This window comes from Hemibagrus wyckioides, linkage group LG10 (assembly GCF_019097595.1).
Source record: "Hemibagrus wyckioides isolate EC202008001 linkage group LG10, SWU_Hwy_1.0, whole genome shotgun sequence".
In the NCBI taxonomy this organism is placed as follows: Eukaryota; Metazoa; Chordata; class Actinopteri; order Siluriformes; family Bagridae; genus Hemibagrus; species Hemibagrus wyckioides.
In genome coordinates, this window is record NC_080719.1 from 22,054,329 (window position 1) to 22,079,372 (window position 25,044).

At 40.8% G+C, this 25,044-nt stretch overlaps 1 protein-coding gene across 5 annotated transcripts; it reads left to right on the plus strand.

Annotated features, from left to right (window-relative positions):
• Positions 1–524: 524 nt before the first annotated feature.
• On the plus strand, positions 525–25,029 carry dot1l (DOT1-like histone H3K79 methyltransferase). Of its 5 annotated transcripts, XR_009205900.1 has the most exons (29): positions 525–819; positions 6,407–6,450; positions 6,530–6,604; positions 7,139–7,202; positions 7,785–8,013; positions 8,488–8,582; positions 9,159–9,221; positions 11,200–11,255; positions 11,384–11,463; positions 11,919–11,987; positions 12,071–12,177; positions 12,366–12,407; positions 12,531–12,623; positions 12,915–13,140; positions 13,245–13,358; positions 13,689–13,780; positions 13,885–13,986; positions 14,107–14,244; positions 14,399–14,524; positions 14,686–15,128; positions 15,204–15,306; positions 16,631–16,777; positions 17,679–17,763; positions 17,866–18,371; positions 18,547–18,752; positions 18,842–18,894; positions 19,128–19,700; positions 20,497–21,118; positions 21,242–25,027. XR_009205900.1 is itself a non-coding variant. In XM_058401321.1 (28 exons), the coding sequence occupies exons 1-28, from the start codon at positions 739–741 to the stop codon at positions 21,006–21,008; spliced, it is 4,524 nt and encodes a 1,507-aa protein (XP_058257304.1). In that variant the 5' UTR covers positions 525–738; the 3' UTR covers positions 21,009–25,028. The 5 variants fall into 5 exon arrangements, 4 of the variants coding, with proteins under 4 accessions (XP_058257304.1, XP_058257306.1, XP_058257305.1 ...); XM_058401321.1 differs by having other exon boundaries at positions 20,497–25,028; XM_058401323.1 differs by lacking the exon at positions 20,497–21,118 and having other exon boundaries at positions 21,242–25,024.
• The last annotated feature ends 15 nt before the right edge of the window (positions 25,030–25,044 follow it).

The following is a 25,044-nucleotide window of genomic DNA, read 5'->3' on the forward strand; positions in this document are numbered from 1 at the left end:
AAGGAAGGAGAAAAGGGATCAAATGAAGTTGTGTAGCTTACACGTCCATCATAATTTGGACTGAGTGACTTGAACGCACCTGACTTCCCAATGATGAAGTATGAACTTCCCAGGAGGATGTGAATGTACAGTCTGTTCTCGGCATGGGTGCGCATGCGCACAACCCCTGGTGGTTTGAGGAGGTAAAATACAACTTGTATTAATAAAATAATCAGAACACACTTATGCATTAGAGTTTCTTTTACTGGTGTTTGTGTGTGTGTCCCCTCACTGTAATAATAATAATAATAATAATAATAATAATAATAATAATAATAATTGTAATAAGGTGCTGGTAAGGAAGCCTGATGTTACGCTATGTTACTAATGCTTGGTTTAAAAAACACTTATTTATGTTTTTGTTTATTTATTTTTTATTTATTTATGTGTTTAGTGACTCAGACTCTCCCTTTCGGTTTTGTATCTCCTGCTGATTCAGATCCAGACCAGCAGGTTTTTTTTTTTTTTTTTGCTTTCTACGCCGGGCAAGATGGCGGCGGTAGCGCCGAGATGGAGTAGCCGCTCAGCCTGAGCAGTTTTTAGACAAAATAGCATAAATATCTAACTTAAATCTGAAAATAGCACAGTATTTGTTTGGACTTTTCAACTTTCGCTAAGTTTTTAATATTTTCTCTCAGAATGTTCAAATTCTAGTTGTCTTTTACTCTGGTCCAGCAAGCAAACAAGGCAGAAAGTATAATGGGAGAGAAGCTAGAGCTGAAGCTCAAGTCGCCGGTCGGAGCCGAAGCTGCGGGATATCCGTGGCCATTACCAGTATATGTGAGTATCGTCTTTTTTTTTAACGTCGTCGTTAAAATTTAATCCGAATTTAGCGTCCAGTTAGAGAGACAGACCGTCATTTAGCTGATGAATAGCCTGAGAACCAAAGGGTATTATTAGCTTGCTAGCAGCGAGCTCTAGCGTGGTCATGTCGCTCAGCTGTTGTGCCTCGATTAACAAGCAAGCTCGTGGTTTATTTGTTTATTTATTGTTTAAATACTGACTCTGATTTCTTTGGAATGGCTGTCGAAAATCTTTAATGTCACTACTAAACCGTGATCAGGACAAAGTTCTTAGCGGAAGATACTTTTGGACATGGCAGCGGTTAACAGTTCGCGGGTTTTATGTTTAAAAAAATGGCACGAGCTGTATAAATAGCTTTCTTGTCAACGAGCTCCGGATATTTTTTTATTACATTTATTTTATTATTTAATGGAAGTCTACGCGTAGTTGACAGTCACGATTGTGGGGGGTAAAGCTAACTAGCTAGCAAAGACTACATGAAGTGTAAAGGTTGAATGGCAGCATTTGTGCCAGTTGTTTGTGGTTTTTTTTGTTTGGTTTTTTTTAACATAATAATGATAGATTTCCCCGCGTTTGAACGAGCTCTTGTCGGTCCACGGATTTCCGACTGGTTTGAAATTCGGTGCTGGTTAACATTTATTACCAGCTAACCTAGCTAGCAGGTAACTCCTTCAGTACAAACTGGCTGGTTAGCAGCGCTAGCAGCTGTGCTAACGTTAGCTGATTGTCGTGTTTTGTCTGTAGTAGCGGGCGGGTGGAGAGAAGTGGAGTGGGAAGGTTTATCTGATGCAAGTCCATGGTTGAAATGTTCAGAGTAAATTGTATTTGGAAATAAATAAATAAACAAACAAACAATGCTGACAGCAAGTGCAGTGGGATAGGACAAAAGAGATTCATACTGCTCCCATGACCAACAATGGGACTGTTGTTGTTGTTTAGGGTTGTTTAAGGTCGTTTTTGTTTAGTGTTAGACCAGGTTTGTGTCATACAGCCATCATAACCGGTCGGTTAGTTCTGCGATGCTGCTTTGTTGTTCTTTACAATGATAATAGCTCATCTTTTGGAGCAAGTTCTCAAACTTTTTTATTTTGCTATGGAGCCACTGCTTATTCTTCTTCTGTTCACACCTGACATTATCCTGCATCTTGTGTGATTGGATTATAAGTGGCCAGCACAGGTGTGAACAAGGTTTAATCCATGTCTGGGACAGGTTTTGATCCACTCACTCAAACCCTCAGGCACTATATGAGCACATCAACATTCGTAGTGTGAACACAAGCAGCCCGATGCATCCCAGCGATGAGGGGCCGACTGATCAGTTCCTTCGTTACCGCTACCTGAATCGCACTGCGTGGTAGAGCTGAATTTAGTCCTATAGATATAGACACTGCTCTTACAGGAGAGAAGAAAGAAGCTGCTTTTCATAATAAGATTTACACCTAGACATGTTAAACACTTGACTAGTTTGAAACACACCCATTTTCAATGGGATAGCACGTATTAACAGAACATGTTATTTACAGATCACCTGTTCCAGTACTTTTGCTTGGGTAGTTTGCTGTCAAAGCTGCCACGTTCTGAGCTGTTTAACACATCTGGATGTAAATATCAGGAGATGAAAGCTCTCAGATTTTAATCTATTGTCTCACATTTATCTTTCGAGTTCAAGCCCAGATATCCTCAGTGTTTAGCAGAAACAAAAGGAATTGTTTTCATAGTTCCATTCTTTTCAGGGAGGGTAAAATTTGTTTGTTTCGGTCTGAAAATAAATGCAGTGGAAGACTGAAGTAACATGTCTGAAATCTGATCAGAAGTGGTCACTACCAGGTGTGAACAGATATGTGCGTCTTGGCTGTCCAGTGGTGATGGGATCACTGTAGATGTGAAGCGTGTGATTGGTTGGTGGGTCAATGGTTAGGAGAGACAGAGTATGAAATCCCTCGCACACAGTGAGCGCGGCCAGTCGACTTGAGCGTTCTTGTTAGTCTGAGTGTAAGGTTCTGATAACGGCCTATCTGACACCAACAGGAATCTCTAACGCCTCTACAAATTTGGAATTATGTCATTTTTGGCTGCTGAATGTTCAAGCTATGGAATGTGGAGAAAACCATAGACTTTTCTGAGTGTAAAGTCAGTATGAGGCATAGGCACAACACTAACTGCAGTGTGGTTCATTCTTAATTATTCCGAAGGTAAAAGTTGTTCCTGCTGTATTCAGTTTGTCCTGCAACTTTTTTTTTTTTTTTCCATGTGAGGGCCAGTTTTTCTCTTACCTTCCATCATCATTCTGAGAGAAAAAAGCTGTGCATTATTGCACCAGGGAAGTTTAAGATCTTTACTATGGATCTGTAGCTTTTCTGGTCAAGTGCTGTGTAATAACATTGTCCCTGAGAACTTCAAGGAAGCTCCTTCACCATTAACCTTTCCAAACCATGGCACTGTGTTTTGTAATAAAAACCAGGTTCAGTTTTGATATCTGACATGATTTATTTATCCTTTACAGTATTACAGTGGAAATAAAAAGTTTACATCCCATCCAATAAAGTGGCTGGTTTTCATGGTGTAAAAAATGTAAACCAATATAAATCATATCCAAACTTTATAAAATATTTCTGATTATTTTGTTTACTTAATTTATCTAATTTCTAATTCAGGATGGAAATCATCATTTATCTTTATTACATTTTTTTAAATATCAAAATCACCTGCTGTTTTAACAGGAGTGTATAAACTTTTTTAAATCATCTGCTTTTATTTTAGTGTCTGAATAATTCTCCCCCATCCATCCATTTATTTATTTAGTTTTTAAACTTCTCTTTATATATGTTTTTGAATCCTTACTTTTTGTTTGTATCTAAAAGCATGAAGTTGCTGTGTTCCTCTGTTTTGGTGTCTGTTCTGTCAGAATTCAAGAAGGATCAATCAGATCAAGGCTAAAAAATGAACACGCATTTTTCCTCAAAGACCCTAGTGACCAGTCCTCCTCGTACTGTTTCCCCCTTTTCTTCCATGTGTTCCAAGAGAACTGGGAGGGAAGGTCGGGGAGTTCATAATGCTCTCATCTCTGGCTCAGTCCCTTTCGCACATTTCAGAGAATTTTAGACCGAATCGAATATCTTAGTGTTTGATCTAAGGCACAAATGTTGACTAAAATGTTTCTTTCAAGATGACTCGGTTCCTCCCATGAAGGTTATGATGCTTCACCATGACATTTATAAGAATTTACCCTGTTTATCAGGATCATATCTTGACAGAGTAAGAAGTGCTGATCTGTGTGTGGTTTCCGTCTGACAAAACAGCTTTGACCCCCAATGAAGCACAGAAGCTGCCGTAAAGGTGACAGAGGTCAAGATTATTCATCATTATAGCAGGAAAATTATCTTCTTCTCTGTGTCATAAACGTGAGTCACTGAGAGCAGTGCTGTGGAAGTGAGAGATGCGGCATGTGTGTGTGAATGAGTCACGTGTTTACGCTACCATTCACGACTGAGGGCTGTGCCACACTCGTGTGTGTGTGTGAGAGAGAGAGCGCGTAGGACACTCGTCCTACTCTCTCTCTCTTTCTCTCTCTCTCTCTCTCTCTCTCTCTCTCTCACTCTCCTTTACGTGAACGTGTGTGAGCTCTCCTTGCGTGCCCTGGCTGGTGTTATTTTTAGCTGCTGCGCAGGCGTTGCTGTGTGGGGAACCAACAGGAACACTGCCCCCTCTCTGTACATACACGCACATACTCCTCCTACGCACAGCTCTTGTCCAGATTTGGTATTAACATCCGTCTCGGCTAATCGATCACAAACGGACAGCTGAGATGGATATCTGTTCACACCCGGTTATTTTTCTGTCTCGAATGGCTCATTTTCTTAGCAGCAGGGTTGCCAAATCTGGTAAAAGCAACCAAAACACAAAATACTACCCCACTGAAACATTTAAAAAATAGCTAGCAATATATATATTGTCGTCTAGCATTACTTATAAATATGAAGTGTGTGTTTGTCATTTATAGAATTTACAGTAAAATCACAATTGGTGTAAAATGACACAAGATTATATGTGAGAAAATATTACAGCTGAGCCTTGGAATTTGTCAGTAGTCAGTTTTTAAACCGAGTACATGTGGAAGCCCTGCCCACTTCATCCCATCTGACCTTCATGTGGGGCATCGTCATAGGGAGGGGTGGCATACTCGAATACAAATATCTAGTACAAATAGCTTTTAATTAAACAGTTTTCACAACAGAATATCGGAAGCATTTATTTTTAAAGAAGTTGCTTTTGAGTTCCCCCCCACTGCACTGTTCACACGGCTTCAGAGTCTGTGCCGCAGTTTGATTCCGTATCTCGTATTTCTTTCCGAACCAGGAAGTCAAGGATTTTTAAGTACGCTGAGCCACTCGACTTATTTACTCGATGTAGAAAAAAATCTGGCCAGAGCTTAGAGAGCAAGCTAAATACAGAGAACAATGAGGAGATTAACCAGAGCTTTTTGCCGACTTTAAACAGATTGTTCCCTTACAGGATGTGGAGTATGGGGAGGAAGTGGGGTCTCGCAGCGGCACACTCAGACAGACCTGTGTATTCTTAGGGCTGTCACTCGCAGAAACTGGGTCACTGGGTCATGCTGTGCAACTTTCACTGCCATGTAGATTAGACAGATTTATTAGTGCTCTCCTGTGTGAAGGTTCTGTGGTCGCTAATAGAGATACTAGTTTTACTTAGTTTAGAGAATTGTGGAGTGAAAATATCTACAGAATCTGATAGTGTATTTGCTGTAATTTAAAAACTGCTCAGTTTAATAAGCATTTTGCTTTTACTCAAAAGGGCTGCGGATGTCGACTGTGTTTTAGAATAATAAGGCTGAATAAATATGGGGGGAAACTTGTATTATAGGCATGTAACCGATTATGAAAATATATAATGTCCTATAAACAGAACTGAAAATATTTTTTTTCTTCTTCCTCCCCCATTTCAAAGAAAGACAACCCTTATTATCATATGATTTACTGCGGTTTATATTTTTGGGAAATCGCAGAACGTCAAATCACAGAACATCAAGAAAAGGTGAAAACGTGGTTGCTGTTGTAGAAAGGACGTTATTAACATTTACATTATTTAGTGTCCAGTGTCACCCAAATGAGGATGAGGTTCCCTTCTGAGCCTGGTTCCTCTCAAGCTTTCTTCCTTAGATCATCTCAGAAAGTTTTTCCTCACCACCGTCATCACGCCTGAGGCAGCTTCTCATTAGTGATGAATGTAACTTGATGAATGTAACCATTGTTAAAAGTGCTATACGAATAAATTGAATTGAAAACTGCATAAGCAAGCTTTATAAAACATCCACAAACATTTCTAGATGTAACAAAAAGCCTTTTGCTTTAGACCATACCCAAAGCAGAAGATATACATTTTAAATCCAGTTACAGATATACTGATATATAATATGTAAACAGATGCAGTTAATTTCACTAAGTTGCAATTTTGCTCTTGTATTAAGAATACGGAGTAAATCGTCTTTTTACTGAACTGTGCAAGTTTTCAGTCTGTTCTGTATTTCTCTCTTTCTCTGCAGGATAAACATCATGATGCTGCACATGAGATTATTGAGACCATACGGTACGTACAGCTCAACATCCTGTTCACGACCTTCAACAGGTTGATGACATCTGTAACTCAAGTTTGTGTCTTTGTCTAGGTGGGTGTGTGAGGAGATCCCGGACCTTAAACTGGCGATGGAGAACTATGTGCTCATTGACTACGACACAAAAAGGTATCACTTTATCCAAGGAAGAGGTCTATACGAATGATTCTGTAAAGCTGGGCATACGCTGTAGGATGTCTGATTAAACGGTGTTGTGAAAGAGTGAAAGATTCCGGTGAGCTGTTGTGAGTTCACAATGTTCATTTTATTAATTGTTTTGTATCATCAATGTCAGTCTGATAGAAATATGAAAAGCTAGGACACTCAGTCAGTTAAGGTGTGTGGTGGTGCTGCTTGTTTAACTTGAGGTGCAGAGCAAGTGACCAGCTCATATCACCAGTTTGGATACAGTGGCATGGCTCGGTTGTTCCCGAGAGGAAGAATAACTTCACACGAGTAGGAAGTGGAAGTGTCACTAATCAACGGTGTCACAAAGTAACACAAAACAAAGACACTATACTTTAAAATTGTGCTATTTTTGCTTTTGGCTTAATCTGAAGTTGTAATTTACTAATAGTCAGAAGTTTCAGTTTAAAATTAACTTCTTTTTTCTGTCTGTTTGGGTGTATCAGTGGGTCATGAAATGAATTTGTTTTTGTCTAGTTTTGAGAGTATGCAGAGACTATGTGACAAGTACAACAGAGCTATTGACAGCATTCACCAGCTGGTAAGTTGACTCGTGTACACATGGCTGATAAATACGATGTTTTCTGCCATGGCAGTATGTATTCTGACATAATTTATCATGATATTGATATAACATTATTGGGTATCCCAGCCCTAGCTGCATTAGGGAGTGAACTGTGCTAACCCTGTCACAAAGATGATCTAATTCTCTCCATTTCTACAAACTTTACAGATCAATTCAATTTATTTTGTATAGCACCTTTTACAATGAACATTGTCTCAAAGCAGCTTTACATTAGAAGAGAAACGGAGAAAGCGGAGGGGGAAAAATATATAACTAAATAACTAGAAATAAGAATAAATTATTAAACTATTTTATTTTAACCCTAATGAGCAAGCCTGTGCTGACAGTGGCGAGGAAAACCTCTGTGGTGATATGAGGAAGAAACCTTGAGGGGAACCAGGCTCAGAAGGGAACCCATCCTCATTTGGGTGAACCTACACTCCTCTACTAACCAAGAAGATCCCTCTCTTCTCTTCCCTACAGAACTATAGGGTGTCGGAATGATGGCAAAAAGCGCAGTGGTGGTAACCTTAATTATCTGTGTTTTCTGTGTTTCAGTGGAAAGGTACAACTCAGCCGATGAAACTGAATAAACGGCCTTCAAACGGCTTGCTTCGACACATCCTGCAGCAGGTCTACAATCACTCTGTAACTGATCCAGAGAAGCTGAACAACTATGAGCCTTTCTCCCCTGAGGTGTACGGAGAGACTTCTTTCGACCTGGTGGCTCAGATCATTGACGAGATTGAGATGATGGAAGAGGACACTTTTGTGGACCTGGGCAGCGGTGAGGGCCTGCACCCTAAAGCTTTTCCATTAACTCGAAGCTACACTGAATATGAGCATTTTTCGGTGTACTGAACACTGTAAAACACTAGGATGTGTTCTCCCAGTGGTTGTGTGATTGAGTCTGAATCCTGATAATTCCACAGCTATCTGTGGCCAAGAGCCAAAAGAACAAAATTATATATATTAAACAGATGGCATGCTCTCCCCCCCCCCCCCTCTTTCAAGCAGAGTGACACTATCTAGTGTTTTTCTACTGACCCTTTTGTTGTGTAATTACCCAACATTAACAAGTTGCACTGATGACAGGAGATAGGTGTAGTCTATCCTAGTTAGTGAGCCAAAGTCCCAAACAGCTCTGATTTATAGTATGTTGTGTCATGAGGTATTGTTTGCAGTGTACTGACGTTTTTTCTGAAATCACAGACTGAAATGACTTTGCATGACTTTGACTTTTTCTTTGCCTGAATTACAGGTGTGGGTCAGGTGGTTCTGCAGGTTGCTGCTGCCACCAACTGTAAGCACTACTATGGTGTAGAGAAGGCAGAGATTCCAGCCACGTACGCAGAGGTATTACAAAACTTTTTGTACAGAATCATCTGGTGGTATGAAACGCAATGCAGGCAAAAGGAAATGTATCGAGTAAACACTCAGCAGCCACTTTATTAGAAACACCTGCTCATTCATGCAGTTATCCAATCAGCCCAATCATCGTCAGCATAAATGGACCTTGTGTTAAAGTTTGTTCAGACTGGTGGGTGTACTGGTACACATAATTAGTACACATTGGCCCCCTTACATCCGGTCAATCACTGTTTAAATGCCATGGACAATCTGAGTATTTTACCTGACCCTCATCCAGCATATTTACTTAAAGCATTAAAATGTGCCATGTCTCAAACAAGTCAAACTACTTTTATTAATATCAGAGTCCTGAAATCAGTCGACCTTGTGATGATGTGATCGAGCAAGGGAATCACAGCATGAATGTAAAGGGGTGTTCCCAAAATCTTTGGGCTGTTCTGAGAACTAAAGTGGGATCCAGTACTAATGTGTTCCTAATAAAGTGACTGGAGAGTGTATAGTGGGCTATTACAAATGGAATTACCTTTTTAATGCTTTTATTTCTCATTTCTTGGATTGCAGGCAATGGACAGGGAATTCAAGCGGTGGATGAAGTGGTATGGGAAAAAGCATGGGGAGTATACAGTAAGTTGGTGTCAAACAGGAAACGATTTATACTCCCATGACTATGTATTTTTGCGCATTAACCAAACCAGAGATATAGACCATTTCAAGAACGTAAAGGAAAACATGCACAATATTGTGCGTGTCTGGTCCTGAAGCGTTTCTGGTGGCGCTATTTTAAATCACAGATCTTTCAAAACAAAATGACAAGCACATACTTTTTCAGTCTGTCTCAAACTTTTACAGTATTTGCAAAATTACAAAATAATCGATCGGCTGAAATTACCTTATCTTGTAAATAAGATTTAATGCAACAACTTTGCAGTCAAAACCTCAGGTAATGTATCCAGATGTGTATCATTATCTGGTTGAAACTAAGTGTGTATAAGGGAGAACCTGTAGAAGCTCATCTGAGTCCAGAGGCTTATTTCTGTTTTCTAAGCAGAAAGGTGAGGAGCGTCTGCTTGTACAGTGTGGACCACATTTGTCTTGTCTGTGCTGAAGTCTGAGCAAGTCAAAAACCTAGTGTCAAAAACTTACTCTGCATGGTTCTTGGCTAAGGTGACTGGTGAGGTTCTTAGTGGACATTACACTTGCATGGCTGGTCAGTCTGTATATCTGTGCAAATAATAAATGACACTACTACTTGTATGCTAGTAAAATAATTATGTGCCATTATTACCTTTTGCAAAGATAAATATATATTCCGAAATATCTCTGAAGGTTAGTTGAAGTTTGTTGCCATGTTGCTGTGATCCATTGCAGTGTGAGAGGGTTTAAATGGTCCATCTCACACATCAAATACTTCAGGCATCTGGTCACGAATAAACAAAATGGTACACAAAATTCAGTTCCTCCTACAGGGTGTTACTGCCTTTAGATAAACATTTATACTTGCTAATGCCAATATACACATATAATGCCAATTTGTTTTAGATTGAGCCAAAATCAGAGCTAGACATTGATTTTTTTTTTGAAATCTGTACACTTTAATTTCTGAAAGTAAGTTAGTTCCGGCTCATGGAGAACAACCTACTACTAAACAACACAGCCCTAATTTAAATGTTGATGTTTTTTATTGCTCCTACAGGCAAGTCTTGAATGTTTCTAGTTAGTTGTTGCACTTGTGTTGGAGGCTGTTTATACACTGATATATGGCTGTGTTCTCACTAAAGTGTGCCAGTGGACATGCGGACATGGAAAGATTTGTGCAGGTCTTTTGAACTTTGCCATATTAATTGACCTCACTGTGAAGCCCTGCCCCTTTCCTCTCATCTCACGTTATTTGCCTAAAGTTTTGGCTGATGCTCTCGTCTTGCTCCTACTTCAAAGCTGCACTGATGTGCTAAGACTCGCCTGCTATCTTGATAAATGGAGAATGCTTTGAGTTTATTAATGTGAAATAAATAACTATTCTGTGTTTAATGTGTCATTAACTATGGCATTAGATGGCATCATATATTTAAAGCTCCGCAATTAAAAACACTAGGCACCAATCACCAGGTTTTTTTTTTAAGTGCCAGACTTCGGGTGTCTCTGTGTTGTCTGCTTTCTACCGACTTTGTGTTTCATGGAAATTAGAGATATAAGGCTTATATAGGTTTTCTTCCATTGTGCATCATTTGACTTCATCTGCTGTGTCTCCTATGAGCTTGGCATATGCTGTCATTATCGTTTGGCATATCTGACAGATCCAGTCCATTTTTATTGATATTTGATGGATGAAGTTAGTGAATGGTATTTCCTTACATGCAATTTAATCTTTTAGTTCTTTTTAGAATCCTTCAGTTTTTTTCAGGACACACCAAAAAAAGTTTCTTTATGAGCACTGTATTGTAATGAAATCACAAGCATTTCACAGGCATATCCACAGTATAACACACAGGTCATATCTAATAAAATTGCTTCTTATCCATCGAATTGATCTTGCATAAAAATAGTCTGTGGCATTTTACGGGAACCAGTGTTCACTGGGAATTTTCTTTCTCCTTTTCTGTAGCTGGAGAGAGGCGATTTTCTATCAGAAGACTGGAGGGAAAGGATAGCAAACACAAGGTATTGCATCTTGGTCGTGGTCAATTATATCAATGTCACTAATGCTCATTTGCATTTGGTTGCCATTTCTGGATGAAATTAATTATAGTAAAGTGTTCAAAGCACTGATTGTATTTGTTCTCTTGCAGTGTTATTTTTGTAAATAACTTTGCATTTGGTCCAGAGGTGGATCACCAGCTGAAGGAACGTTTTGCCAACATGAAGGAAGGTTTGTACTCCTGATGGTTTTTGTTACACGTATTTGACTTGCATGGGTGACCGCATCTTTTCACAATGAGAACACAATGATTTGTTGAATACACTTCAAAATAAATCGCACAGATCAGTCACCTTGTGGTTAAACATGTCAGTAGAAGATGCAAGCCAGACTATTGGCCAGCATGCCGAGGTAGCAAACATCTTTCGGAAACTGTGTGAGAAGAGGATAGCTCAATTGTCTACAGGAATTTTGGCCCTTTATTAACACATTTACCTACTTAGTTTGCTGTATGGTATTGCATTATAATTGCAACCACATTTTATCCTAGTGAGCTGCCATATCAGCTAACTAATAAATATATGATTTTTATGTCTATAAAATGTGTGCAGTAAGAGATCATTCAGTATAATGTAATAAACAGTATATTTCAGTTTTAAACAGTGTTTATCTTTCTGCTTTCTCAGGTGGAAAAATTGTATCTTCAAAACCTTTTGCACCTCTCAATTTTAGAATCAACAGTCGAAACTTGAGTGGTATGTGTTGCACTTTGACATGGTCAGTTCATTTGCGATCACTTCACTTCACCTTTAATATTGTATGCTGTTCTTCTCTACAGATATTGGCACAATAATGCGTGTTGTTGAACTTTCTCCACTGAGAGGCTCAGTGTCTTGGACAGGGAAGCCAGTTTCCTACTATCTGCATACAATAGACCGTACCATAGTGAGTGCTGTTATTACCACCCTTTTCACAACACTCTTTAACGTTCTGCAGTTAAAACTCAACTAGTGTTGATTAGTCTAACTTTCAGGTAAAACTAAAAAAAAATTTAAGAATATTACTACTATAGGCATGTGGGGCTTTTCCTGCTGTTTTTTTTTCTAAGCATTTTTTTCTTCCTCTGTTCACAGCTTGAAAACTATTTTTCTAGTCTTAAAAATCCTAAACTCAGGGTAAGTGAGCATCTGTTTTAAATCTGTTCCCTCCAATAGAATAAAGTACAAAGCTATACCAGCCTTTTGGTTGGTATTTTCACTTAAACATGAGATGTTGTTTTTTCCCCATTGTGACACTAGGAGGAGCAGGAAGCAGTGAAACGGCGTCAACAGAAGGAGACCAAGGACAGTAAAAGCAGCAGCACCACCCCAACCAAGCCAAAGGAGCACAAGGTGGGCCTCCATATCACTGGTGTAGTAAATGAGACTGACTTTTTTTCTTTTTTTTTTTTTTTTTAAAGAACCAGAGTTTTTCACCAATTATTTTTTACAATAATATATATATTGTTAATTCTTATTAAGACTTCAGCATCTGTATACCCCCACCACCATCACCACCCATTGATAGGGGGACACAGCATTGTTCCTGTCCAAATGATGGGCTGCTAGTTTTGAAGTCAGGTGTCACTACATTCTTCTTTGCACACTTTACATATTTTTTTTTTTCTCCTTGTCTCCTTACAGGAGTCAGGTGGTGAGGAGGAGACCTTGGGGGCACTGGTACCAGTGAAGTCGTCACCTAAACCACGTCGTGCCAAGCTACTTGCCAAGGGCCGCAAGCTGGGCAACAGGAAACGCGGGCGGCCCAAGAAGTCCATCATGGCAGCAGCCAATGAACGCAAGACCAAGAAGAGTCAGAGTGCCCTAGAACTGCTTCATGCCAAGACTGTCTCAGCAGCGCCTCCTCAGGGTACGTTTGCACCGACTGCATCACCTTCACCTTTATCTGTAAACACCACATTGTTGCTTTTAAGCTAATTTGATCTTGTTATTTTTGCTAATGTTTTCAAACAGATGCATACAAATCGCCTCAAAGCCCCTATTACCAGCTACCTCCTAAAGTTCAACATTACACAGCTGGCCAGCTGCTGCTCGGCTCCATGCCTGCGGGCCTGCAAACTTTACTGGGTAAACAAACCTTTCCTTTTATGATTTTTCTGCACACACATATCTATCTATCTGTCTATCTATCTGTCTATCTATCTATCAGAGCTGCAGTTTTGGAGATACTCTGAAACAGAAAAAGCAACGGTAAAAATTCTGGCTGTTAACTTGGTAACATAACGGTCACCATGCACATGCCTAGGGTAAACATTCAAGTGATGTTTGTATAATTAAGGTATACCTAATAAAGTGGCCATGTGTTGTTTTTCTTGTTTAAGCACACAAACCTGCAGCAAACTTTGGAGAAAGAGAGGGTACAGTTATTCACTTTCCTGTTCGTCTTTCCTGTTACAGATAATTTCAAAGTCCAGTACATGCAGTTCTTGACCTATATGAAGACACCACAGTACCACACGAACCTGCAGCAAGCTTTGGAGAAAGAGAGGGTACAGTTATTCACTTTTATTTTGTAGATTATTTTTCTGCACACTCACTTTCATAATAATTTAGAATTAACATGTTACTTTTTTTTACTGTGTGTTTCTCATAGCTCAGACACACTGAATTATCAGGTCAAGCCCAGCGTCTGATGAATGCCTGTCATGCTCACAAGGAGAGGATCAGGGATCTTTTCCAGGCCAAACTAGAGGAGGTAAGAATAGGTGAAACACAAAAGATAAGTGCTAAATGAACACTTAAAACAAACTTGCAGCAGAGAGCCTGTTTGTCTGTAGGCTGTAATTTCAGTGTTGATCTTTTAATATTCCTGCAGCTGGGAGTAAAGGCAGTGACTGTAGAGGACCTGATGCAGGCTCAGAAAGAGATCATGGCTCATAATATGCAGCTGAAAGAGCAGACCAAGCAGCTGGAGAGAGACATGGCTGAGCTTAAAGACCAGAGCCTGCTACTGGTGAGCCCCAGTGATGTTTAACAGAAGCAATCTGTATTCCATCATCTTTGGATAGTGAAAACGTTAGCTATATAAGTACTTTTCTGTTCTTCTGCTCTGCCAACTTGTTGTTTTTCGGTGCAGTTTATGAGCCAAAACTGTCTTATTCATGCAGCTAAAGGCTCGCTGTGAGGAGCTGAAACTGGACTGGGGGTCTTTGTGTCTCGAGACACTATTAAAGGAAAAGGCTGCTCTGCGTAGACAGATCTCTGAGAAACAGCGCCACTGCCTAGAACTTCAGGTACTTCAGACTTTTAAAATGCATGTTCAGTGCATGCTCTAATAGGACAGATAAAAAAAAAAAGAATTCACAATGTCGAAAGTGTTTTTCCCCCCTATTTATTTGGAAGTAATCTTTTTTCTGTACCTTTTTCCTTCATTGCATAACTTTTTCCTTGACAGATTAGTATTGTGGAGTTGGAGAAAAGCCAAAGACAGCAGGAGCTACTACAGCTCAAGTCCTCCTACAGCCCATGCAAAGACTCTCCATACCGCAAGAGCATCCCTAGCCTAGAGCCCCGCCCCCCTACAGACACTAACACCCCCAAACTAGCTGAACTGAATGGCCTTAGCCCCGAGTTGTCCATCAATGGCACGGCATCTCCTAGCTATGAGCGTGGAGGCGGCATCAACTGCTTCAATGGCAAGAATGAGCTGCTCTCCCACTACCTTCCAATCTCCCCCGAACATGAGATTGTGCCACCCACTCCAGAGCCTCGGAGCAGGCCTCTAGGACAGCCCCTGCCCGACTACACACGCTTTTCTCCAGCTAAGATTGCTCTGCGCAGGCACCTCAACCAGGACTCCGCTATAGGCCAGGCCAGGGCGCTCAGCACTATCCACAGGTCAGATCCGTTTTGTTAGAACTATAGGAATTATGATTTAATGGTCATGTTTAATGTCCTGTTCTTCATTTTTAGGGGTGATGTTGGTGTTGTGTCATCTCCAACCTTGAAACAGGGCTGCTCCTCACCAAGCGCAGCTGAAAATCAGCAACCAAATGCACTCAAGAGTGTGGAGAGGGTAAGTGTGTGTTTGTGTGTAGGTATTGCTTAGGCTCATTAAGTAATACATTCACTAGTTACTGCTTTGTGGATAAAAAGAAAGCAGGTTAAATGTACTTTTTTGCTCTGAAAATATGAGACTGGACGAAGACAATTCTACACTTACATCAATGGGAAAAGGGACTTTTTTTTCTACTTTTTTTTTTTTTGCACCGTGTGAGATTTCCCTCGTTGCCAGGTCTGTGAACTCTTTGCAGATTGTACATCACAATCCCACTCTGTTAGTTTACAGTTTTTTTTGGATATTACTGAGGCCTGAGCTAAACATGACGTTATAACCTCCCAGATTCTCACATCCTCCATTAAAGCCAGGCTGCTCATTGTGCTATAATTCCGTTGATGGCAAGAGATTCTGCAATCCCCTTGCACATCTGGGTAATCGGATCACAGCAATAGCACGAAATGCAGGTGTGAACAAGGTCAAAGGTGCATAAGAGATGCTTTGTAAGCTAATCGCCTCATTCGCATTCATAGGTGGTCTGAGTCACCTGTACCCATGTCCCATTTGTACTGTGAATGTGAATCTCAGTACATCAGCAGCCAGCCAGAGAATATCATTGCAAGACTGTCACTCTAACCCGTAGGTTTCTCTGCAGCTAGGCTTATGGATAAAGATGACCGCATAGACTTTTATAGATTTGTTTATGGGTTTTATTAGCATTTAAAGTGTTCGAAACAGTCCCTAAATGTGGTTAAGAGGTTTTGTGGGACATTCTGCCTGAAAATTAATGCAGTAGAAGACCAAATGGATGCTCACGACTGCTTTTTTCCAGCAGTGATAATGTGTGAAATCCGATCAGAAGTTGCTGGAGACACATTCATAATGCTCCATCCCCTTTCCCAGTATCTCCCTTTAGTATCCTGATCTCCTCATGTGTCTTGAAAGATGCACTGATCTGCTGCGTTTACATTCTATAATATTGTATAGAATGTTTTAATGATGTTATTGTCAAATAAAATCAGTGTTTTCTGTCAGATGCAAAATTAAACCAATATAGTTGGCATCAGTTATCTGTGTATTTTAAGAAGTCAAGCTGAAAATCTTGACAGAAAATATAGCCTTCCAATTTTAAAATCTAACATTTTAATTATAGGTTTTAATAGGTTGATTATTCGAAAATGACTAAAATGTTCCATGGTACCTTGTTCAAAAGAGTGGTGAAAGGACTCCCAATGTAATGGGCTTTTTAAATTGGAGTTGGCAAGTCTGTGTGTGTGGATATGGGTGTGTATGTATATAACGGTCAAAAATGAATATTAAAATGCTGTTACTCATTTTTCAGGTGAATAAGGAAAAGAGCCCCGCTGGACCAGGTGACAGTATAACCAGTCTCCCAATCAGCATCCCTCTCAGTACTGTACACCCCAGCAAACTTCCTGTCAGCATCCCTCTGGCCAGCGTGGTGCTGCCCAGTCGTGCCGAGAGACTGGTGTGTGTTTTTTTTTTTGTTTGTTTTTTTGTGTGTGTGTATATATGTGTGTGCTATCAGTAATAAGCACAACAAATTTCTGCCATACAATTGGGTCCCAACTAACACAACAGAAAAGTATATGCACCAAGATTAGAAGATAATGAGTCTAGAACGCAAAAATTGGCCATGCTGACAGGATGGGATTCTCTTTTTCCCCGTCAGTCACAGCAACACAAGTCAATTATGAGCATCTGTGTGCTGCTTTACATAGCTAATATGATATAGTCTGTATTTAATTTTCCAAAACCGAAAAAAGTGGTTGATGTGGGTGAGCACTTTCACTATTTAACTGATGTTAAATATAATTTTTTTTTCTACATTAATCTACTGAGAGTATAAAATTGGAAAAGGGGTGAAGTATACATATGGCACATACTCACTGAAACTGGACAGTTGAGTCTGTGCCAATAATGGCCTGATGTAGTCTTCTGCTGTTGTGGCTCATCCACATAAAGGTTTGATGCACATTCTCAGATGCTTTATTAAAGAGTACTGTAGAGTTACTACATCCTTCTTAGCAGTTTGAAGCAATCTGGCTGTTTTCCTCTGACCTCTCATCATCAAGGTGTCTCCATCTACAGAACTTTCACTCACTCAGTGTTTTTTGTTTTTCGCACCATTCTTCGTCACCTCTAGAGACTGTTGTGTCTAAGTCCTAAATCAGCTGTTTCTGAAATACTCAAACCAGCACAAACAGTATCAAAAACATGCCACAGTTCAAGAGGGAGAACATTATTTTTCCTTGTTCTGATGTTTGATTTGAGCATAATTTTTTTTGCATTGCTCTGCTGCCACATGATTGGCGCAGGTGTGTATATAGGAAAACACACTTTAATGTGTCCACAATATATTGTTGCAGAGGAATACTCCCAGTCCTATGTCTAGTAGGGAGCAGTCAGCAGGGCCAAGCAGCAACAGCAAGCAACCTCTGACACCTAACTCAGGTATGCAGTCTTATTCCTACTGCATGTCTTGGCACAATTTCAGTAATGAAGTCCAGACAGGTGTGTGTATGTTCAAGTTTTTTGGGCTCCTCTGTGTTTCAGGGTTGGTGAATGGCTCCCACTCTGCTATATGTGATCAAGACTGCAATTCAATGTCTCCTCCACCCCACATGCTGGGTCTTCAGTCACGTGGGTCTGGCTCCAGCCCTCTGCTGAGCACTGGCGGAGTGCTGCAATACGCAGACAGACCCCCTCGTCTTCCTGATGAGGGCCACCAGCACCATAGCCTTGAATCTGATCCCGAAACTCTAGACAGTGAGGCTCGCCGTCACATGTTCTTCTCTTCCTCCTCCTCTTCGTCTTCATCCTCCTCCTCTGCCGGAGGCTCGCGCCAGCATCATGGATCAGCCAAGCAGGGAAAACACCACAGCAGTCACCGCCACCATCACCACCATCATTCTCCAGGCTCTCACGGGTCGGAGGGACGCAAGAGAGGTCGCCGGAAACGCAGCTCCTCTAGCCTTGTTCCAGCAAGTGGTTCCCCTAAAAAACGATCATTCCCTGGGATTAACTACTCCTCGGGTTCCCCACTTAACATAAACACCATGGTGAGTAGATGGGAGGCTAGACAGAGAACATAGCATGTCATCATCGTAATTTGATTCTTCTATCCAAACCCTTCATATTCACACAGTGTACACTGTGTGAATATGAATTACTTCACAATTATGTATTTTTTTTTATTCATTCACCTTACTTTGACTCATTTACACTGACCTCTAGGTGAACAACATTAATCAGCCTCTGGAGATCTCAGCCATATCCTCTCCAGAGCACACAGGTGGCAGCCCTTGTGAGACGGACCTGGACCAGCCACCAGTACTTAAGCGAGAACGCCCGCTGGAGATTAACGGCTCCAACCGTGACTTATCCGCCCCTAGCTCAGAGGATGAGGAAACTGGATACCCAGCAGACAGTAGCTCCTTACGGTGAGATCAACCAATATACAGAATAATGCTTTAAAAAAGAGAGCAAGTGAGCCCTTAAATTTGTTCAAAACATTATTTTTCCTTTTTAGAATTGAAAGGAAAATTGCAACAATTTCTCTGGAGAGCAGAGATGGTGAGAGGGGTAAGATTATACCTCTGATTTCCTTCCAATTAACTTATTATTATTATTATTATTATTATTATTATTATTATTATTATTATCAAGCAGCATTCTGTTTATGCTTATTTTGTCAAAAATAAAATGCTTAAATACTTAAATTGTAGTAACAGTGCTCGGTTTCATAATTATAGAATAAAATGCATTTGGATTTCTTTCATGTTTCTGAAAATGTTTCTCCATCTCTCTTTTTTCAGGTTCACAGGGCCGTAAATCGGGGGCCAGTAGTGTCAGCAGCGATGTCTCCTCTTCTTCCAGCAAGTGGAAGTCCACCTTCTCACCCATCTCTGACCCCAAGCCTACTCCTCCAGACCTGCGCCAGAGCGGCTCCCCTTTCTGTGGGGGGATGTCTTGTGGCCCAGACTCTGACTCTGAGCAGAAACAGCAGAAGCGAGCAGATCGAGAGCGCAGTGAGCATTATGGCAACCCTAAACCCTTTCTAGGTCTGGACAAAGCACGGGAATCCTTTCCTAAGCAAAAGGGACGCGAGTGGGAGCTCAAGGCTGTCAGTAGTCTGACCAGCCAGAACCTCTTCATCTCTGCTGCAGCTGGTGGAGGCCTCCTGTGTGGAAAAGCGGGTAGAGCCACGGCAGTTTCTTCTGCCTCCTCTGTGGGACAGTATTTCCCTCTGGGCGGAACCTCTGTCTTACAGTCTTTATTTGGAGCGCAGACTCCTAACCCGGCCACCAGCGGACCTCCACGATTGGTTAACGGTCACTCTGTGCTGGGCAGCTTTTCTAGTGCTGGACTGGCAGGGGGCGCTGCGGGAGGTGAGCTGTTCTTTGTGAATATTTTTTTCCCCCCTGGGAGTTTTATATCTCTTGTTAGTTTGCAGGCCTGTGAAGGCTGTGAGGTAAGTGAAAGACCAAGCAGCACTGCCTTTTCTGCCTTCTCGCCTCTTGCTTTCTGTGCCGTTGAACCATTAGCTCATTGTTTATAAAGTGACACACCCTCAGAAAACCAGAACTAAACACAGTAGATGTGTTGAATATAATAGCCTTAAATCTAAGGCTAAATTTCCCCATAAAGTGACAGAATAATTGAAAGCTGTTCAGTGTCTTGAAAGATTGGTTGAAATATTTTGGTAATTCTCCTTTTTGTGAGTTCTGGACTTTTGAGTGACATTAATTTTTCTTTGGGTGTTTGTCATGTCTGCATGGCTTGTTTTTTGGTTTGAGACATTCCTCTGGCAGCCCAGCTCTTTAACTTGTTGTATTTGAAGTAATTCTGTATTTGAAACCAGGCCCATTAGGCCAGGTTTGGAAACATTGATGACAGATGCTCCATTCATGTTCGTGTCAGAGTTGGGTCAGCAGTGTTATGCCTCATTGCTTTGAGCGTGTTTTAACTTGCTTGCTGCTTATGCACAACCGGGCTGATTACCTGTCTCTGACCCCAACCCACTCCCCCATCCCATCTTTTTGTCCACCCAATCTCTCTCTCTCTCTCTCTCTCTCTCTCTCTCTCTCTCTCTCTCACACACACACTCACCCTCTCCTTGCCCCTCTACATCATCCTCTGCTTCCATCATTCTCTCCCTCTATCTCTCTTGACACTTTGCCACAGGGATTTTTCACCACATGACGCCTTCAGTGTCCTCTCAACAGTCTGCGCCCCCCAGTTCCCAGCACAGCCACTCTTCCTCGCAGCAGAGGAATCTGGATACCAAAGCCGGGGCCTTGTTCCTGGCCCAATATGGCCGCACGCAGACTGTCCTGCACGCTCCCTCCCCTCCTGTGCTTTCCCTACCTCCCCCTCCTCCCCTTCTCAACACTTCCTCCTCCTCTACTCCTCTCCAGCCTTCCCCGCCACGCTCGGAGAGGAAGCAATCTGTTTCCCTCCAAACGCTACATGTGCTCCCCGTCTCCTCTTCATCCCCCTCTTCTGCTCCTGTCACTTGTATCACGACCACTCCTGCTGCCTCCTCTTTGTCGCGGCCCTTTACACTGCAGTACCAGCCTTCTGCAAGCAGCAGCGGCGGCGGCGGCGGCGGAAGTGGTGGAGGCAGCAGCGGTGGGTTGGTGAGCTCCTGGAGGACTCTGGGTATGCAGGTGCCCTACACTGCTCGGCCCAGATAGCAGTGCCATGAGCAGAAACGGGGTGGGTGGGAGCTCAGAACTTGGGGGGTAATTTATAATTAGGAGCTGCTGTATGGTACCTGTCAAGCTTGTGCCTCAGTCTGAACAAGGTATGTGCTTTGCTTTTGTGTGTTCAAGCTGCTCATCAGATATTTGCATGCTCCTGTGTATGCATGTGTGTAATGGCATGGTAATTTATTGTCTAGCTTCTCATGTACCCTTTATTATTGCAGGTAACTGAAGCAATCTACCTCAACCCAATGCAACCTATGCAATGGACAGGTGTAGACCAACAGGCTCTTCCTCACTGGTGCTCCAACATTAGCTAAAGCCACCCGGTGTCAGAGCTTGACACCAGTGCATCTGAATACACATGCAGAAACACATGTGTGTACACACACAAACAAACAGGTCAGGACCACTCATAACCTTGTGCTCTTGTCTGGTTAAAGTTGTAAAAAAAAAAAAGGAGGCACCGACAAAAGTAAATATGTCATCAATTATTAATTGTGTATTTAAACAATGCCTTAGTGGATGTTTTTTTGTGCAAAGTTTGGGATTTGTAAAAAAAAAAATTAAGTCCAATAAAAAACAAGGCATCAGCTTGAGCGATAAAACTAAATTACTGAACATTTGCTCCATGCTGAAGCCCAGCACTGTGTTAGCCTTTTACATTTTCTGGAATACTATGGAATCTTCTTTAGAGGTAAATGTGGGAATATAGACTTGAACATGAACATGATTACAAAAAAAAAAAATTTACAGCTCTGTAATGGCGTCGTGAAATGTTCTGATTTAAATGATTTTAAACGGCAGCGTTGAGTACATACCACACACATATTCCTTTACATTTACACTGGATAAAAGCCTATTCACTACAGCCAACCGGCCCGATAATTGAGTCAGCTCAATTACTTTGTTGTTTTGGATTACATTTGATCTTTCCTTGTTTTTTTTTTAATCTGGAAATTCTCGACTCGTTAACACACACAGGGACTGAAGCACAAATGATTAAACGTATTTACCAAGTTCCTGTGTGTGAAAACATCAAATCTTTTAAAGAGAAACATAATGTACAATATATATACTATGTCTCCTTTTTAAATATAATTTAGATTTTTCTAAACGATGCCTACGTGTAAAGGTCGGAGCTCGGCGTTCGACGTGAAATAATCGATTCAGGTGATTTTTTTTTTTTCTCCTTGTTTCCGGAGACAAATAAAGATCCATGGTGCTGAAAACACTTTTGTTCGGAAAGGTGCTAGTTATCTGCTTTTGAATCATGCACACCATTGATATTGTGGTGCTCTCTGCAAGTAGGAAAACCACACACATACACAGACGATTGAAAGAGGAAAAAAAAAATCTTCAAACACTGGTATCATGGCAAAAATAATCTACTGTGCAACTGCCGCATTTTTTTTTTTTTCTTTTTTTTTGAGGTTTTTGTACTGTGAATGAAAGTAACTCTCAATGTGTAATTGTATATAATTTTGAAATATTTATCATTTTTTGTTGTGATTGTTTTTGTTGACTTTGTGTTAACGTACTGAGTAATTAGTGCAACTGTGTACATGACTTAAAAAGAAAAAAAACATGGTGCTACAATCTAACTCTGGACTGTGCCTATTTATATTAAGAACATCAAATAACATACAGATTCTGGGTGCTTCTGTTGACAGGGACCTCGCATTATGTAGCACCAAGTGGAAAGCAATCAGACGCTGCAATGATCCAAGGCGTTTCTAAACTCGATTCTTACTTGATCGTTTTCTAGACTTTTAAAGTGGGGACCTATCTCCCCTGGTGCTGGCGTTTGGCCCTCTCACGGCCAAAGCCTTCTGTCCACCGTTCTTCGAGTGCTTAGAGTTTTCCACAGGGTGAAAATCTTTGACATCCATACAGTCGGAATAGACGATACAACAACAAAAAAACAAAAAATATATATATATACACACAACTTCCGGTGCATATTCCCTCACTGACCCTTTAATAGGAACACCTGTACGCATACATGTACGTACACTTCTCTAATCAGTAGCTTGTATATCCTCAGCAGCAGCACAGTGTGTTCACTCACAGTGTTACTCAGCTTTAAATAACCTTCACATTGCCTCAGAACAGAGAAAAGCTCTAATCTCTGTGACTTTAACCATGGTACAGATGGGCTGGTTTGAGTTTTTTTTTTTTTTTTTCCAAACATCTGGGATTTTCACACAAAACAGTCTATTGTTTGCTCAGAATGGTGCAAAAAACACTGAGTGAGAGACAAATGTGTGTCTCTCCTGAACAAAAGATCTGAGGCAGTCTATCATGGGCATATAAACTCGCCCAAACCAGACAGCCTGGAAAAAGAGTAATCAAGTGGGTCTGTGCCCATGATAGACTCAGATTCCTGTTCTTGGCTGACAGGAACCTGATGTAGTCTTCTGCTCAAGGTTTGTAAAGAGTGATTGTGTTATTTATTATAGACTTCCTGTCAGCTTATGCCACTCATTTTCTTCTGCTCCCAGGAATCAACCATCTGAGATACTTAAACCAGACAGTTAAAGTCACAGATCAGACTTTTTCTCTGTTCTGATGTTGAATGTGATCATTAACTGAAGCTCCTGAGCTGTAGGATTTTTTTTCTTTCCTTGTTGTGCTGCTGCCACACAATGGGCTGATTACACTGCATGAATGTACATGTATTCCTAATAAAGTGGCCAGTGAGTGTATGTCACATTTTATCATGATCTTGATATTAGATCTCATCGCCTAGCCCTACTTGAAGTGTGTGGAGACTGTTACTGGTGTTGTGGGATTGCTTAAATTCTTTTTTGTGTGTGTGTTTGAACCTGTTTCTGCTTAAGTCAATTAGTAAAGATATGAGTATCACATCCCACGACGCATTAGCAGCTCTCTCAACATTCCAGGGTGTGAGCCTGTTGTCTGGTGTGAGAAAGAATTCAGACATTTAAGTTGTAAGCATTTTTTTATTATTTAAAAAAAAAAAAAAAAGGTGCTGGAGAAGCCGCCGTGTTTAAGAGCGCCGGGGTCAGTTCTCGTCCAGTCGTTATCGTCACGGCGACTGTGTGTGTAAACTAGAAGTGCATCACCATGCTTATGTTCTCTGTGAAGTGAGGACATCGCGTACATCAGCCAGAGAATCCAGTAGGACGTAACCAGCACTGTCGATATACGATGTAGTCGCTGTTAAAGTTAGCTGTGTACCAGTTTGTGTTTTATTGCTTGTGCTTTTTGTTAAGAATTAAGCTGAATAGAATTTAGACCAGTGAATAATGGTGCTCTCCTTCACTTTTTTTAAACAAGGAAAGTGCAGCTATACGTTTTTAAATACAGACAAGACAAATAACACACAAGGTTTGCTCTTTGTGCTTTCTGTGATCTTCATTGTTTCAGCTTCGAGGGTGAAACTGCTCTAAAGCCTCATGTGTGGAAGTAACTTGTGTAATTCTTATTAACACAACAGTAGAGTAGAGGGTAGTGTGTGTGTAAATACATATATATTTACTCAGGTACATGCAAGATTAGATAAGAATTTGTACATTTCAAGGCAACTTCACTTTGTAATTTGGGTTTAAGCTGTAAAAATGTGTAGTCTCAGGAAGATGCCTTACTGGTTTGTCTCAAATGGAAAGGGAAAAGATTCAAATAAACCTGAACCCATCTTCTCAGCGAGTTTTCTTTTTTTTTTTTCTTTCTTTCTTTCTTTTTTTTTTCCCCCCTTGCGTTCTTTCTAGATCATAAGGTTGTCTTACCCTTTTTCTAACGTCCGGCCAGCTTTCTCCAGCCACGCTCGTCTGCACTCTGTTACCTGTATTTTCTCTTCACGCTAAGTTATAAAGATGAACGTAGTTCTATGTAAAAAAAAAAAAAAAAAAAAAAAAAGTAACTTTATTGCATTACTGTCATATGGAATGACCAAACTTCCACTCTCCACATAGAGCAGGATAGGATGATGGTGCAATAAGTCTTCACCAATGTTCTAATTGCTGTTGTTGGTGCTGGTTCTATTGCTTCATGAAGTGTTTCT